Source organism: Fundulus heteroclitus, chromosome 13 (assembly GCF_011125445.2).
Source record: "Fundulus heteroclitus isolate FHET01 chromosome 13, MU-UCD_Fhet_4.1, whole genome shotgun sequence".
Taxonomy (NCBI): Eukaryota; Metazoa; Chordata; class Actinopteri; order Cyprinodontiformes; family Fundulidae; genus Fundulus; species Fundulus heteroclitus.
Window position 1 is genome coordinate 17,660,552 of NC_046373.1, and position 16,630 is coordinate 17,677,181.

Here is a 16,630-nt window from a genome sequence, read left to right on the forward strand (position 1 = left end):
AACAAGGACAACTACACTTTGCAAAAAAAAAGTGCTCATGCTGTATTCTACTTAATGAGCAGGTTTTTGCTGACAAATAAAGGAGCTAATGTCACGTAACAGAGACATTAACTACTCATTATTCATTTACTGTTTGTGGTGTAACCATTTGGCAATGAACCTTATTTATAACATCAATTCAAACAGTCACTACACACCCTAAAAGAGAATATTAGCTATACAGGAATAGTCATTCGGCAATTAGAGCATTTATCAGTTTTAAGCTTCCTTACGTAACTGTTTCATCTCTTAGGACTTTTAGCAATTTTATTGAAACATTATATTACACAAAATCTCATTATAAAAAAATTATTAAACATTAATTAGAAATGTAATATGAGCCAATGGCTTTAGAGAGAAACTGTCTTGATACATTGTCAAACCAGATCTGGCAAAGGTAAGCTTGATTTGCGAATGTGATAAACTTTTACACAACTATTTTCCTGAAACAGATTCAATCTCAACCCTTATTTCATTTTCCTTTAAATCATAAAAAGATTTGATGCCTACTAATCGCTGTCCTTAAAAGTCGTTTATAGTTGAGCATGACTTTGCTTCGTGTGTGATGAGCCTCAACAATTAATCATCAACCTTAGAAATAGCAGCAGTAAAACACAAACTACGACCATATGTTATGGGGAAGTCCAAATTTGATGCATTGGACTTGATGAAAAGAATGACCTTTGTCATTTCAAAAATTATATGTAGAGTTCTGTAATAGTTATCTTGTCATAAACTTGAGTGTCCTTCAACTCGGCAATTCATAGGAGTGAATGTGAAGGAAAATTAATTATAGTCTAACTCAGCGGTGTCCAAACCTTTGTACCATTAGAGCTAAAATCATTAAGTTGAAAGTACTCACAGGACACAATTTGTTTTTAATGAAATCGCTAAAATACCGCATATAATGTAATTATGAACAAAAATGAAGTTACCTTTGTACAGATGAACTTGCGGTAGTTCCCTGTCCCACCCTCTAAATATTCGGGATATCTCTGGTCTGCATTGTACTTTCCTCACTGACAACGTTTGAACATTTTTACCGATGTTTTTAACAAACTTCCTCTGACCGCAATGCATTCGTAAAGTAAACCCCCAAAAATGTTGTCAGAGCTAAAGGGTCTGCAGCCCCTGCAGGTAAGAGGCGTTTCACTTTGGGACAAATTGCTATCACTGATTGGTCAGTTACTGATTGATTGATTGATTGATTGATTGATGTCAGTCACGTCAATTGCAGTTGGTGGCCAAACAAATTCATCCAGAGGGGCTGCAAATGGCCCATGTGCCGCAGATTGGACATACCTAGGCTACCTTGACACTGTAAAAAAAAATTACTTGAATTTATAGATAGATAGATAGATAGATAGATAGATAGATAGACCATCTGAGTCGTTGTGTCCTTGGGTAAGACACTTCACCCCCATTCCCTGCTGATGGGGTGGTCAGAGGGTGCGGTAGCGGCGATGTATGGCAGCCTTGCTTCTGTCAGTTTGGCTCAGGGCAGCTGTGGCTACGAACATAGCTCACCACCGTCAGGGTGTGAACAGGTGAATGAATGATTGTGGTGTAAAGCACTTTGGGGGTGTCAGACTTGATAAAGCGGTATACGAGCAATTTACATTTACCATTCTACAGACTTGGTCCTTTCTGGACTCGTCTCGGTAGGAATATTTGGTTGAGTCACACAACTCAGGCCGACCGCAGACCGCCACCATCAGCTTTCTGCCATGTTGAATGAAAACATCTTGGTCTCCGCTGCAGTCCTTCACCCCACGTCACAACCACATCCAGTACCTGATAGGTTGTTGCAACGTGACAAGACACAAAAGTTCAGATTTTTCAAGTCCAGCCACCTTCGGTTTAAGTCCATCACAGGTGTCGTGTCACTGACTTTGCTGTAATTGCCAGAATCACGCCATTTTGCGCCACTAGAAACGCGTCTGTTGCCTCTCTTTGCACCTGTGTTGCACCTTTACATAGGGATTATCTGTAAATCTGTCGCTTGGGCTGCCACATTCGCATTCCTAACAAAATATTCTTCAATGTAGTGCTATTTTAAAAGGAGGAAAAAAGGAAATAAAGACAAAGCTAAATTCCAGTCCACTCTTGCTCCTGTTAAAAATACAAACTGGTATTCGTATTTGTTAGTAATGTAGCATAGGTAAATGGCAAGCAATTTGAAAACTAGAGAATTAACTACTTCAGAGATTGTGAATTTTTTATAAACTATTGTTGCTAGCCATGTGACAATTTTATCAGACATTAGTGCTTTTCCTAAACAAGGTGCTTAGCAGTAATTTCATTAGCACCCATTAGCAAAAAGGTTCTCTTGCAATTAGCCATGCAGTTAGTGTCACAAGTATTTCCCTTTAAAAAGTGGCTTTAGGTGTGCCTGATCCAGGATTGGTCAGATCCTAAAACTTTATTCTTGATTAAAAAACAGAACTCCATCAGATTTCAATCAACCAAAAAAAATTTAATTTACAAATGTATCTTAATTCTATTTAATTGTTGCATGTTTTACATATGATATTTTACTCAAATCACGTTTAGTAATAATTTGGGGATTTAATCTTAAAACCTTTGTTTAATATTTGTATCAAAACTTTAGACAGCAAACCGCTGCTGTGTTCTCTACTTTTAGTCTGGTTATGAATTAAGTGAAATCCCAACAAAATTGTTATTTATTCAGCTTTAGAACTTATTTGTTTAATATGGACCTTTTCTTCATTATTCCATAAGTACATTTGGCTTTAACACAATGGAAAATAAAAGCTAAAATGTAAACCATTTTGTCTGTAGCTCACAAGGCATCTTTGTATTTAAGTTAAATTTTAGACAGGGAAGTAAAGAACAAAACAAATGAAACTCAAAAAGTTACTCATTGTTTAAAGTGTTTTGAAACACCAACAATAGTCAAAAAGCTTGTCTGGTGCACATTTGATATATTATCAATATTTGCCTATCGTCCACAATCAAAGTCTTTCTGGGTCAGCTGTTGAATTCATAGTTAGATGAAAGTATGCAAGTCAGATGCCTGTTGTTATTCTATCATAATTTCTGGGAATAAATCATTAAGTGAGTCACAGCCGTTCTGTGAGAGGTGAAGAACTTGACTTACTGTAAATATAGGGACTGTTTGTTTTTGTCCATGTGGCTCTTAAGATTAACTTGGAGAGGTTTATCATGTTTTGAACATACAATTAGACACAAAGAAGGAATTAACTAGAAAAATAGAAAATTTTATTGATATGTAACACAAGTAAACAGAGATATACCATTCTTTTTTATATTTTACATGATAGTGACACCCTTAAAATGATTTATCAAATGCACATCAGTAATGCAAAGAGATCTGATAAAAAATCTCCAGGTTCAGACAAGAAGTCACTTGTAGTTGAGAATCTCCTGGGTAGCCAGCCTGATGAGTTGGTTGAAGTCAAACTGCAGGTATTTCCTCCAATAACGTCGATCTTTGCCATATACTTGAGCCGGATAACAAGGACTGCCTGCAACACAAGTTGTCTTTAATTGAATGAATACAGATTAAAATAACTAAAATTCACTCACTGTATGATCTACCTGGTGTGTTTGGAAAGTGTCAACAATGAGATCTTATTGATCAGGTTACAAAACCTGTTTGAGCTGTCTTGCAAAAAAGTAGTAAAACTTTAAATTCTGTAACTACTATCAGCGGTTTATTGCATTTAACACCTAAATCTTAAAGGATTTTTCCCCATTACGGTGTTCCCCAAGGCTTCCTACACTGAAAAAAGTGATTTTGGAGAGTGGTAAATATGATCTATACAAATCATATGAAATTTAACTTATTTTTTCAGTCAGCCAAGGAATTACAAAATAATGGGTAAATTCTACATATGCTACCCATTCGTTAACATTAAAAACCATTACATAGGAAAAAACAGTAAAATATACCCCCGAATCTTAAGTCCGGCGCTCCAACGTTGCGCATGCGTCATCCGCCAAGAAAAGGAAAGAAGAAGAAGAAGAAGAAGAAGAAGTTGCGCATGCGTCAGACCGCGTTTTTGAATGAGCGGGACAGGAAACTGCATCCTCTCTACCAACGAACCGTGAGCTGAAGGTAAGCTATTTGTGAATAATACCGCAAAGGCAAATTGTAATATTTGAAAAGATGAGATATTACACTTCACTTATATTCGATGTGCATCTGTGTAACATGCCATTACTTGAAATCAAAGTTTGAATCTGTCCCTGGCGCCACCATGGCTGTTAACTGTCTGGAGTTGCAATGAAATGTGTTCGCGGTGTGCTACAAGGTTAGCCAGCATGCATGACTGTTACCGTTGGTTTTAAAGTTATAGTCAACGCCAGTTTTTTGTAATATATTGAATGGGCTGATGTTTAGGCAACACATAGACTGTAGAGGGGATAGTTCAGCTTTTGCCGAGGGTGGTTAAAGTATAATGGTCATTAAGTATCTGCAGGTCTCTGCTCCCACATCACGCTGCACCGAGACACAGGCAGTTGTTGTTTACCCGTTAGCTCCGTTAGCTCCCTCAACATGGCTGCTAGAGTCGGTCTCCGCCGCGGTTTTTTTTTTAGTTTTGCGCAGAGCGGGGGAGACGACAAGCGGAGCGGGGGGGGGGGGGGGGGGGGGGGCGTGGGGGGGGGGAGGGGGGCAAGGAGGAGGAACGGACCGACTCGCGGAGCGGGGGGGTGGAGACGACAAGTTTTGCGCGCAGGGGGGGGGGGGGGGCGGGGGGGGGGTTTCCCTGCCATTCGAAAGCAACAACAAAAGTGTTAATGTGCAAATTAACATGCAAGCATGAGTTGTTTTTTTTTTTTTTTTTTGGAACGTTAGCGAGGCGGTAGCCTGAGTTTAGATAGCGCTGCGGGAAACCCTGTGAATATGACGTGTCGCACGTCTTTTCCGCTCAGTCGTCATGGAAACAGGACGCTCATCCAGCGTGAACTAGAGTGGAAACAAACATGTTGTAAAATGAAAACAAAGTACCACTGTATCCCGCCTTTATGTGTGTAAACACCCACTGTTGCTGTACCAAATCTTTTTTTAAGGAATTGTTTGTTCAAGTAAAACATTTTAGATCTATGAAGCTAATTCTATGAAGAATGAATATTAATAAATGCAATTGCATTGCCTTTATTTTAGTGAGGTAAGTACACAGTCAGTTATTTCTGCACAACAGACCCTTGTCAGACAGACCTCTCTGATCAGAGGAGCACAGAGAAATTTACCTTATGTTTAGTTTCTAGCTTAATTAAAGAGCCTCAGAGTAATTGTGATGTTAGATAAATAACTTGTAACTTGTTGGTTGTTAAAGGGAGAGTGGAGACTGAATTCCACATCATGGTTTAAAACAAAACCTGCATGATCAGAACCTTGGACCCGGTATCACAGCTCTCGTCTCGCGGCATCACAATTCTGGGCCCCGTAAAGCATAATCTCTTGTTTATGAGGTTGTTCATGAGGTTAACATGGAGATAATAATCTCTGAACTATACATTATCCCTTATATATTTCTTCTCCCAGGTACATGTCTGATCATTTCTTTTTCTCTTATTTCTGTTGCAGCCAGTATTTGCCCTCTCTTCAGTTCCTCTTGTCTGTCCTCCACAAGCAGGGACTCACTGATAGACCACTCTGCTTCCAGTTCTGGGGCTGACACACTCTCCCACATCCCCACACCCAGTGTATCCTTTACAGGTATGCAAGTTAGCTAAATAAAATAAATAACATTGACCTTAAAGGGGTAGTTACCTCAACCAAAGACCTCAGTTATTGGAAAATGAACTGGAAATGCAAGTTGTGCAACTTCACAACTTCAAAAAGATTAGACCTGCTGAAACACAGCAGGCTAATGCATGGGCATTTTGGTCGAGTCCACTCCATACCCTGCCTCTATGCAGATTGTCCTTGCAGCGTCAAGACATGGGGTGCATTAAGGACACATTTATCAAGGCATCATTTTCAGTCAACCCAGCCAGGCAACGTCCTTTCGTTCACATGCATAGTCTGTAATTCATGCTGTTTTGACAATGAGAGGCAATTTTTTGAACATCTTGGTGTCCATCTAAAAAAGTTTGAAACTGTGCCATGTGTTTTTGAGGGTTGTGATTATAAAGCCAACAAATATACAACGTTCCACAGCCACAAGAGTAGAAAACACAACCCACATTCATTGGAAGATTTCAAGATTGATGTTCTTCATCAACACCAAAACAACCCGGATGAAGAAAATGATTTTGTTGAGGATGAAAATGACTGTGGCTCAGTTCTTGAGGAGGATGAGGACTTAAACAAAATTATTACTAAGAGAGTGGGATTGCTCCTCATGAAAATGGAGAGCATTTTCAATGTTTCCAATTCATGCATTGATGAACTAGTAGAGGAATTTCATTTCCTTACAGCGTCTGCATCAGGTCCCGTCATTAAAGAGATAATTATGAGCACTTTGCGAAAACATGGCTGTACATTAGAAGACTCAGTGATATCAGAACTGGTCAAAGACCTTTGTCTTCTAAGCCCTGTCTGTGCTGCTTTACAAGTGGGTGGGCCTTTAAGCAGTCAGTTCAGGAGAGAGCAATTTAGAAAGGAACATCTCTCATCAACTGAACCAGTTGAGTACATACTTGATAGTAAAGAGAAAAAAACATTTCAGTATATACCAATCCTTCCATTGTTATCTCAACTTGTGGACAACAGACACATTCAAAATACAATATTACAAAACAAAAGGTCATCTGATGTCTCTTCTGGTTACAAATCATTTCATGATGGATCTTTACTAAGAGAAAACAGTTTTTTATGTGAAGATGAACTTAAAATCCCGCTCATCCTTTATATAGATGATTTTGAGATATGCAACCCTCTGGGAACATCGCGCAAGAAGCATAAAGTCACAGCTGTGTACTGTGTGTTTGCAGACATACCTACCACATTGAGATCTCCACTGACTTCAATTTACTTAACCATTTTGTGCAAGGCAAATGATGTCAACCAGTATGGCTACGCAAGGTTTTGGACCCACTGCTCAAAGATTTGAAGTCCTTTGAAGATAATGGTATTTTTGTTTCAAGTCTGGGCAAAGTGGTCAAGGGCACTGTACTTGCTGTTGTCGCTGACAATCTTGGCGCTCATTCAATAGGTGGGTTTGTTGAATGCTTTTCAGCTTCACATTTCTGTCGCTTTTGCATTGGAGAACGGTCAGAGATCCAGAAGCATGAAGTAGGAGAAGGACTATTTCCTCTACGTACTAAGTCTAACTATGCCATGCACGTCAAAGCAGCACTGTCTAATCCTGCAGAAGCTCACCACTGTGGTGTTAAAAGACAGTGTCCCATCACAGACAGACTCAGTCACTTTCATGCTACATCAGGTTATCCCCCTGATGCTTTGCATGATTTGCTGGAAGGGATTGTACCTGTGGAAATATCACTCTGTCTTGATGTGTTAATCAGGAAGAAATACATCTCTCTTCAGGATCTTAACCATTTCATCCTTTGCTTTCCTTACAAATGGAGTGACAAAACAAACTGCCCACAACCCATTGCCCCAAATTTCAAGTCACGAAAAAGTGTAGGAGGTAACGCACATGAAAACTGGTGTTTGTTGAGATTGATACCACTCATGATTGGTGACAAAGTCCCAGAAGATGAGCCTGCTTGGGAGGTTTTGATGACCCTGAAAGATGTTGTTGAGCTTGTCATGGCTCCTCTCCACACAGCTGAGACAATAGGATACATGCAGAGTAAGATTTCAGAACACCGTTACAGATATTTCGAAGTGTTCCCAGACGAGAAAATGAGACCAAAGCATCACTTTCTTGAGCATTATCCTTTGCTTACAACTGTTTACGGGCCACTTGTACATTTCTGGACTATGCGGTTTGAAGCCAAACATCGATTCTTTAAAAGGATCGTTAGGCAGACTGGATGTTTTAGAAACATTCTCATGACAATGGCAAGAAAACACCAGTCGATGATTGCGTATCATGCCCACAATTGCAACAACCAAAGGCCAGCACTGACAGTGTCACAAAAGACCCAAGTGGTAGTCGATGTTCTAAAAGACAGCATTAAGGAGTCCTTTGCAATGAAGTTCCCTGGGGAAGAGTTTGTGAACATGACAAATAAAGCAACCATTTTAGGCACAGTCTACAACATTGGCATGATCCTGCCATTTGGCTCAACAGGAGGCCTACCTGACTTTGGAGAAATCCAGCAAATAATAATTTTGCACAACACTCCTGTCTTTGTTCTGAAGTTGCTTAGTGGCTGGTACTGTGAACACCTGAGGAGTTTCAAAGTAGAGCCCACAGGAGAGACAGAAATCCTTAAACATTCTGAATTTAAAGATACATACCCCTTGGCTGCATACAATACAGCAGATGGCCGTATGGTGTCCCTTAAACACTTCATTGCATTAGAGTAAGTGTAATGGGTTGATTATTTCTGTTATGTGTTGTTTTATCAGTGTTATCATACAACATGTTATATCAAACTATTAACCTGTCTCAACTTATTTTCTTTCTCTGTCTCTACAGCTGAGGAAGCACACACCAAACAGCAATGGCAGTCCAGTTAAGAGTCATTTTACAAGAACACAGCATTAAGAAGTTGACACTTCCAACAGGAATTCCCAATACAGTAGACGATCTTGTTTCCATAATTACTGAAACTTTCCAATTGCATGGGGAATATGGACTACTATACCAAGACAAAGACTTTGACAATCAGTTTTTCAGTGTCACCTCAACTGCTGACTTGTATGACAAGGCCACTGTTAAAATGATCCTAAAAGAGCCTAACATCACCCTTGACCTACACCCAATATTTGAATCAGGACCATCATCTGCATTGAGCTCTTTGAGTTCTGTGAGCACCCATCCTGCAAGTACTCCTGAAACAAATATCTGCCCTGAAGATCATGATGCATCCTCACAGGTGTCCGACTCCACATCGTCAGGTTCCAGCGACACCATTATTCTGCCTGATTCATGTCGCCTTGCTGCATGGCCAGTGCCATTTCAAGTACCTGAGTTTTCCAGAGACATACAACTAATCCTTGCAGAGGCAAACAACTCATATCATGCCACTGGAAGACACTTCACGGATGCCAGCGTTAAATCAGCAATAATGCAAGACCTTGCAAAAGTAATTTTTTCGTACACTGCTTACCCAACGAATCAGCAGATCCTTTCAGTGGCTGAAGCCTTGGTTTCCAAGTTTCCATGTCTTAGGGAACCAGGATCATTTGCAGGCTTATATGGCTGGCAGCAGCGCATAAAATACAAGATGCACAATTACCGGGCCAAGCTAAGATCTCGAAAATATTCTTACCCGGAAATTGAAATCAACACCTTAAGAAGGAAGCATCCAGCTGATGCAGTGCCATCAAAAAATGTAAAAAAGCCCAAAAAAGCAGAGGTTAATTACCTCCCTCCGCACCCTACTGGTGAAAGCCAAGAGACACTGGAGAAAGAGAGGCTTGAATTAACTTGTGAAATAACAAAGAAAAACAATGCAAAGATAATTGCAGATAAAATGAATAAAACTTTCTCTAGCCGAAGAGTTGAAGTAGTCAGCCTAAGCCCCTCTGTGATTGTGTTTAAAGAAAGGTGGCCAGCGTTATTCACTGAAGCTCAGGTGAGAATGTATTTATAATTTTTCCTTCCCATCAAGAAAAATGTATGTGATTACTATGAGATCTGGTCTGTCATTTAAAATTTTATTTTTGTCCTTTTATTTCCTAGATCAAGGAAGAGTTCAGACGTATCACAACAGTTTCTTTGGAGGAGACGTTCATGCTAAAGCTTGATGAGTACACACCAGGTCTTCTGCAGCTTATGCGTGCTAAAGGAGGGGCTGCTGGTTCCAAGATGCACCCTCTGTTGGACACTATAAATGACGTATGTTATTTTACTTTTTTTCACAAATATGTTATTATTGATATAAGTGAATTAAAAGTGAATTAATTTGTAAAGAATTGCTTTGTTGTGCACAAAGTTGAGCTCCTTACCAACCTAAACTACCCTTTGGTTTTTAAACAATTCGGTCTTAGTGTATGCAATTCTCTCCCCACTCTCCACTAACAGTCTTTTCACTAAATTGTATCTCCCTACAGACACAGAGCATTGAGAAAAAAAGGGATGCAGTTGTCTGCTGCCTCATTAACTACCTTGGTGAAAGACAAGAAGATCTTTTCCATGACTGCCAGGTATGTCATTGATAACAGATGATTGATTAACTCAAGGGATCCTCCTCTCCTTTCCCCTTTCTCCCCTTTTATCTTCTGATCACTCCCCTCTGCTCTCCTTTAGATAAGTTGAAATGTATTGAAACAGCATCTGCAATAAAATTCAAAATGTGTATTTTTTTTGTTTCTTTCTTTTTAACATGTAGGGATGTGAGGACTACACAGACAAAACAATGAAGGTGATCGTGATGCACAACATCATGGCTGAGGAGGATCCATCAGATGTGTCGATTGTGATTGAGGGAAACCAAGTGATGGAAGGATGTGGAAGCCGAACAAAGGCATGTGTACTGCTGATGGGACTGATATATGCCCTCAACCTTGACTATCCAAAGCAGCTGAAGAACACATTTGAAGCTTTTCAAAAACTCTTTTTGGAACTTGATGGGGAGAAACTACTGAAGAAGGTCCACAGCCTCAAAAACAAGCTCATGCAATAGACATACATTTCCCTCTTGTTCCAAGAGGATCTTTTGTCTGGACAGAGAGTTTTAATGGAGTATAGTTTTATATTTTTGTTCTCTTCCGTCCTCTGCTCCACACACAGACACAGAAATATATGTACAGATGGATACATAGGTATGTTGCAGCCTCTCTCAGCCCACTCCATTGTTCTCTGATTTCTCCACATTGACAGAAATGGAAAAGCAATAGAAACTGGCCAGTCTGGTTAATACCTCTGAGTGAATCCTAAAGAATTTTGAACTCACCCTCTTTCCCTCCCCATTTGTTTTTTTATTTTATTCTCATCCTGTCTCTGAGAGTGAGAGCAAGCGCAGAAACTAAAGAATGTTGATTTTCTGATCTGTCTTTATCTGTCTTTATCCAGATGTTTGATACTGTACCAATTATCCAGAAAGAACATTTGAAGCCATTAGCTTAGTGCGTTATAAAACTGGTTTATTCATTGAAATGTTGTGTGATGCTGTGTACTGCACTTACTTCATTTTTTGATAATTTAGTGTATTATTGCTGCATATAAACAGGGCAGTTCAGTTATTTGTTGTGTATTAATACACCTGCAGATCTGCAGATTTGCTCAGTCACTGTTGTGTGAGGCTGAAGAAACACAAGTAAGAGATTACAGGAAAATCTTCATGTAATTGGACACCTTCATGTAATAACACAGGTTCATTATTTGAAATATTGTGTGACACTGTTGTGCTGCAGTTTATTCTGTGTTTTTGATGACTTTATGCATTAAAAACAATGAGAAGGTGTATGATCTGAATGTCTTTTTTGGGGTACATCTTACCTTCTCTGAATAAGTAATGGTTATTAACTGATTTTAATTAACTTTTATTTGTAATTGTCAGGTATTACCTACTAGCAAACAAGACATAGTTTTACCTAATTTAAATGAGTAAGTAGCTGTTGAATATATACATAAATATGAGGTAAATTTTAAACAATTTCTTTAAGTATTTCATATATTTTTTGTTCAGTTATTTTATACTCAATATATGGAATTGAATCTACCCCAAAAGAGTCAATGCAAATTGTTACCTCACATTTATTGGGTAAATTCTATAGGTTACTTTTTTCAGTGTACTTGGTTCTTTTCTATTTCAACTTCTTTGATAAAGACACTTTCTTTAGTATGCAGATGATGAGTGAATATAATTATTTCCAAATGTTTCTGGATCTGTCAGATTTTTGTTTAATGGCACAGACAATATAAATACGTGGCATGTCAAAATGTATTACATTTAAACAAATAGAAAACCAATTTTTTTGCAATTGAAAATGAAATGAAAAGAATGATTGCATACTTACAAGCACGTCAAAAAATAAATCTATCCTAAACATAAATAAATAAATAAAATAGGAATACTCCTAGATGAATATCTAACCTGCATAAAAAGGAAAGAGCACATTTCTCAGAAGCTCAAATCCCCACACTGGCTACCTGTAGCTTTTAGGAGATTTTAGGTAATTTCTTGGTAACATGATTACGAGGTCCCTTCCACCCGGATCTCTACAGTCATCTAATCATAATCTACTGGTGATACACAAGACTGAACTGAGGAGAGAAGATGCTTCGTCAAGTTATTATAGCCTCAAGTTCTGGGACCCCCACTTTTAAAAAAGGTTCTTAAAATATATATTTTTTTCCCCTTAAATCTTCTGCCATATTTATTTTGCCTGAAAAGCAACTGTTAATTACTTTCTTAAACTTTTACAGCTGAGGTTAATTTGAGTTTACTTTTCACATTTATCATTATTATTATTATTATTATTGTGTGCAATAATAATTAGTTTTATAATTAAATTTAATAATAATAATTATTGCAAATTATTCTAAAATTATATAAAAGTGTAAAAAACAACAACAACAAAAAAACACCCTTATTTATTTTTTGTTTACCAATTACATGATAATACTGAGAGGAAAACATAAAAAAAAATTACCTTAAAAATAAAAATACCTTAAAGGCATATATATTTTTCCAGACAAAAAAACAGTTTGAACAGAATTAAGCCTTTGTTGACATGGTGGTGATGCCATGAAAAAACTAAAACTATACAGAAACGATAAAGAGGTCCAGAGAATAATTATTCAGTGGATTAGCTAAACATGCCTTTAAATAATGTTGATATAGCAGGTAGGAAACCGAAATTTAAAAAGAAAATACAATTTATGGCTACTTTTACAGGCTATAGAAAATAATTTTCTACTGTGTTGATTGTGGCTATTGGTTTCTGCCTCTTTCATGGCAGAAACCAACTTTAGTTAAAAAAAATAAAAAATACTCAGAAGCAATAAAATGGAATAAAAACGTATATACGGTGCATCTCTATTGACCTCTAGTGGCCCAAAGGTTTAGTTGGTATTAAAGTTGCTGAGAGCGTCACGTATCGGTGTGTAAATGTGTGCCTGTTACTAGATGCGATTGTGGCTTTAGTGTCAAGCGGTTTGATTGCTCAGAATGACTAAAGAGTCTACCTCTGAGTTTTTCCATGTGATGAGATGAAAATACAAACACAAAATAGAAGAATAACGTAACAGTTTGCTCAGTATTGGTCCAATTAAAATGCTGGTTTATTCTAAGATGCGTGTGTTCATTCTCACCTATGCCGTGCAGGATTCTGGCTACAGCTCTGCCAGAAAACCGCTCATCACTTCTGTTGCAAAGAAAACTTCGGATGTCCGCTCTGATCTGACTCTCCCAGTCCAACAGCTACAAAACAAACACACACCTTTAAGCAGGGAAATTCTCACATTAAAGCTGCGTATAAGTTGCTGGGAAGATTGCCCAACCTTGTATTTGTCGAGCTCTTCCAGGTCCACCGGTTGCAGCGTGTGCTCCCCGTCTCGCCGCTTGTCAAAGTACTCGGAGAGAAGGTTTTTCAGCTGCAAACTGCGACTTCCATCCAGGTCGTCCACACAGGACATCACACTTTGGAAGGCAACGCTGGAGCAAACAATACCCGGACAAGTGAGAAACAAAAAGCAGGAGGAGACATGCAAACCAACCAGTGCTGAAAGAAAAAATGTTTAGAGGTACCAGCGCTGAATCAACAGGAATTTACTCAGGTTGTACAGACGATTAAACAACTTTTTACAAATGTTAGCTTAGACGAGGGAGAAAAATGCCAGAAAATCCTCCAAGTCTCTAAAGGAGCTTACAATGCATCATAAGCTTAACAGAAAAAAAGAAAAAAAAAAAAAGTATAAAATGTTAAACTAAAACGGTGTTGCTGATCAGTCTCTCTTTATCACCCTATTTCAACCAAAAGGCTCCATTTTAAGCAAACTAACATAGGGCTGGACGATAATTCAATAACAATATATATCAATCGATAGATGTAAATCCATAACAGAGAAAAAAGTCAATAAAAAGTTCAATAGCAGGACTGTTTTCCTTTTTGCGATCTAGCCATGTAGGTCAGGGGTGTCCAAACTTTTCGTTACATGGGCCAAAATTGTCAAGTCAAAGGAATTCGTGGGCCAAAAAATAAACATAATTTTTGTGGTTAAAAAAATGTGTTAATTTTTTACCTACTTTACAAAATATGATTATTTTAAATAAATAAATTAGTCAGATTTTTTGCAAGAAATTAATGTGTAAATCATTGTAAATCCAATATTTAAAAAAGTGTTTTGCTCATTTGTTGTATTAAAAGATGGTCATCCAGTTGGCAAATTATTTTGAATAATTTAATTTGACTGTTTAACAATAATAAACTGTACTCTCTTTGGTCTAGCAATATAAGACTAGTATTTGGGTCAGTTGTTCTTTGAGAACACTTGTTGCAATTGGCCAATTTTAATAACTGTATTCAAAGCAGATTTTAATTCACCAAAGTCTGCATTTGAGTACTTAAATATCATTGGATAGATGTTACTATGAAATTAAAGAGAATGTCAAAAGTGTGTTTATTATAAGATAAATAATTTGTGTTGTGATTAACGTTTTCAATTGTAGGATTTTAACTTTTCTGTAATAGTTTTGCCCTAATTAATAACTAATTTCTTCCATCTGCATCAGCCACCTGTGCTGGCTGACCAAATCTTTCTTGAAGTGCAATTTGGGCCACCCAAAATCAGTACAGGGGCCACAAATGGCCCCCGGGCCGCACTTTGGACATGCTTGATGTAGGTTAATACTAGTCTCTACATCCTCCCGTCCAATTACAAACGCAGACCCAGGAACGCTCCGTCACCAAGCTCCGCCCCCTTCAAAGAGTTAAAAAAGCGCATTCTTTTTTAAAAACTTGCAGTTTGGGTGAAAAGTTTATTGAATAAAGGGTTGTGCTTGAGTTCAGTGTCTGTGTGTGTTCTGTATCTAAAAACAGGTCGCTAAGCAGCAGCATAAAATGGCCAGGGCTGCACTTAAAATAAATGTTTTGAATTCGTCGATAATCATTGATGTCGATCAATGATTTCTATTTTATCTATATGCTTTTTTTCTTTATCGTCCAGCCCTAAAGCAACATAAATTTCCCATGTTATGCTACACACACTTCAAATTTTTTCACCTACTCGCCTGATTACCAAGGGTCTCAGAGGTTATAGTTGAGAAATTTATTCTGCACCACACTGGCAACCTACATTTATAGAGCTCTGAAAATATTTTTTTTTTTCATTTATCCTTTATTTTTGCATGTTATTGACTCGAGCATCAAGACCTGCAGTGTGAACGCAGCTTTAGTTGCCATTTTCTATATACTGTGTGTAAATGACCCAGACTATTTGTTCTAACTTTCACTCATATATTGTCTTTTGTTTTTATGCCTAATGTTCCTGATTCTTCCGTTTTTAAGTAATAAATTCTACATTAATAGTGAATTACGGCAAAAAAGGTTCACAGGGCTTTTATTTTGAAGGCATGTTTTTTTTCTATTTCCGGTTCCGGTAAAACGGAAAGAAGCGCTACGTTCCAACGGCCGTAACTAACGGTTTTGCTGCTTCTTAAAGGACATTACGGGTTGCCATCCACATTTTTTATGGCATCTAGCTGGAAGGCGAACAGGTATAATTTGCTTTGTTGTGTAGTTTTATGTTTATAATGACTAAGTTTATTAGAGTTTATATATCTAAAAGAAGTTTGAATAAGCTAATGCTAGCTAATGGCATTTATCCTTTATGGTTTGTTATCTAAATATGAAACATGGTCATATGTTAATTGGAGTAATTTTGTTTTATTTATCTACAGTTCTTACGGTGTGTCTATGGTGTCTTTTTCTGTCTGTTAATAAATGGGTTGGAATACCCCACCATAGTCCATCAGTCCTCATCATTGAGTGCATCGTCTGAATAAAGTCTGGCTAGACTGCTACACTGTGTTTAAACATTTGAATTCTTGTGTGACGCTCCTGTAAAAATTACGCTTAATTACAATGACCGCCGTACCTCTTGAAGGCCTTAAAGCAGGCTGTGAGCTGGTAGAGCAGCATTCTCTCTTGGTCCTGCACTCGCTTGTGAAGGAACTGACAAACTCGGTCCATCTCCTCGTCGCTCAGGTCGCCGTAAGATCGGAAGTAGAAGGACAGGGAAGAGAACTCGACGAGGATGCCGCTTCGTCCACCACCTGAAAGAGGAAATAAATCCCACGTCAAGCCTTTAGAGCAGGGGTGTCAAACTCATTTCTACATTGGGCCACTTTGGCATCATGAAGTCATTAAAAGGGCCGTTTGCACCTGTATAGATGATTGTTTTGATTTCAGAATTTCATTCCAGTTCACATAAAAATGTGAGAAATTTCACAGTAACATAAAAGTAGCACCTTAGTCCCAGTTTATACAGTTTAAATGCAAAAAAAAAAAAAAAGTTGATATTGGGGTGAGTTACACTTTAAAGATCGTTCTGCGTCACTTTTTCTCGTTTTG

General features: G+C 38.0%; 2 protein-coding genes across 3 annotated transcripts in view; one reads left to right on the forward strand and one right to left on the reverse strand.

Annotated features, from left to right (window-relative positions):
• Positions 1-3,260: 3,260 nt before the first annotated feature.
• Positions 3,261-16,630, reverse strand: part of recql4 (RecQ helicase-like 4) — a 32,366-nt gene continuing 18,996 nt past the window's right edge. For both annotated transcript variants that reach the window (XM_036145257.1, XM_036145256.1), the window contains exons 24-27: positions 16,155-16,332; positions 13,560-13,713; positions 13,371-13,479; positions 3,261-3,548 (exon numbers count right to left, since the gene is read on the reverse strand). In XM_036145257.1, coding sequence (XP_036001150.1) covers positions 3,427-3,548; positions 13,371-13,479; positions 13,560-13,713; positions 16,155-16,332 — 563 coding nt within the window. In that variant the 3' untranslated portion in view covers positions 3,261-3,426. The remainder of the gene's footprint in view (positions 3,549-13,370; positions 13,480-13,559; positions 13,714-16,154; positions 16,333-16,630) is intronic.
• On the forward strand, positions 8,905-11,517 carry LOC118565217. The gene is made up of 4 exons (XM_036145258.1): positions 8,905-9,687; positions 9,795-9,950; positions 10,166-10,258; positions 10,444-11,517. Exons 1-4 carry the CDS (start codon positions 9,178-9,180, stop codon positions 10,735-10,737), a joined length of 1,053 nt encoding a protein of 350 aa, XP_036001151.1. The 5' UTR covers positions 8,905-9,177; the 3' UTR covers positions 10,738-11,517.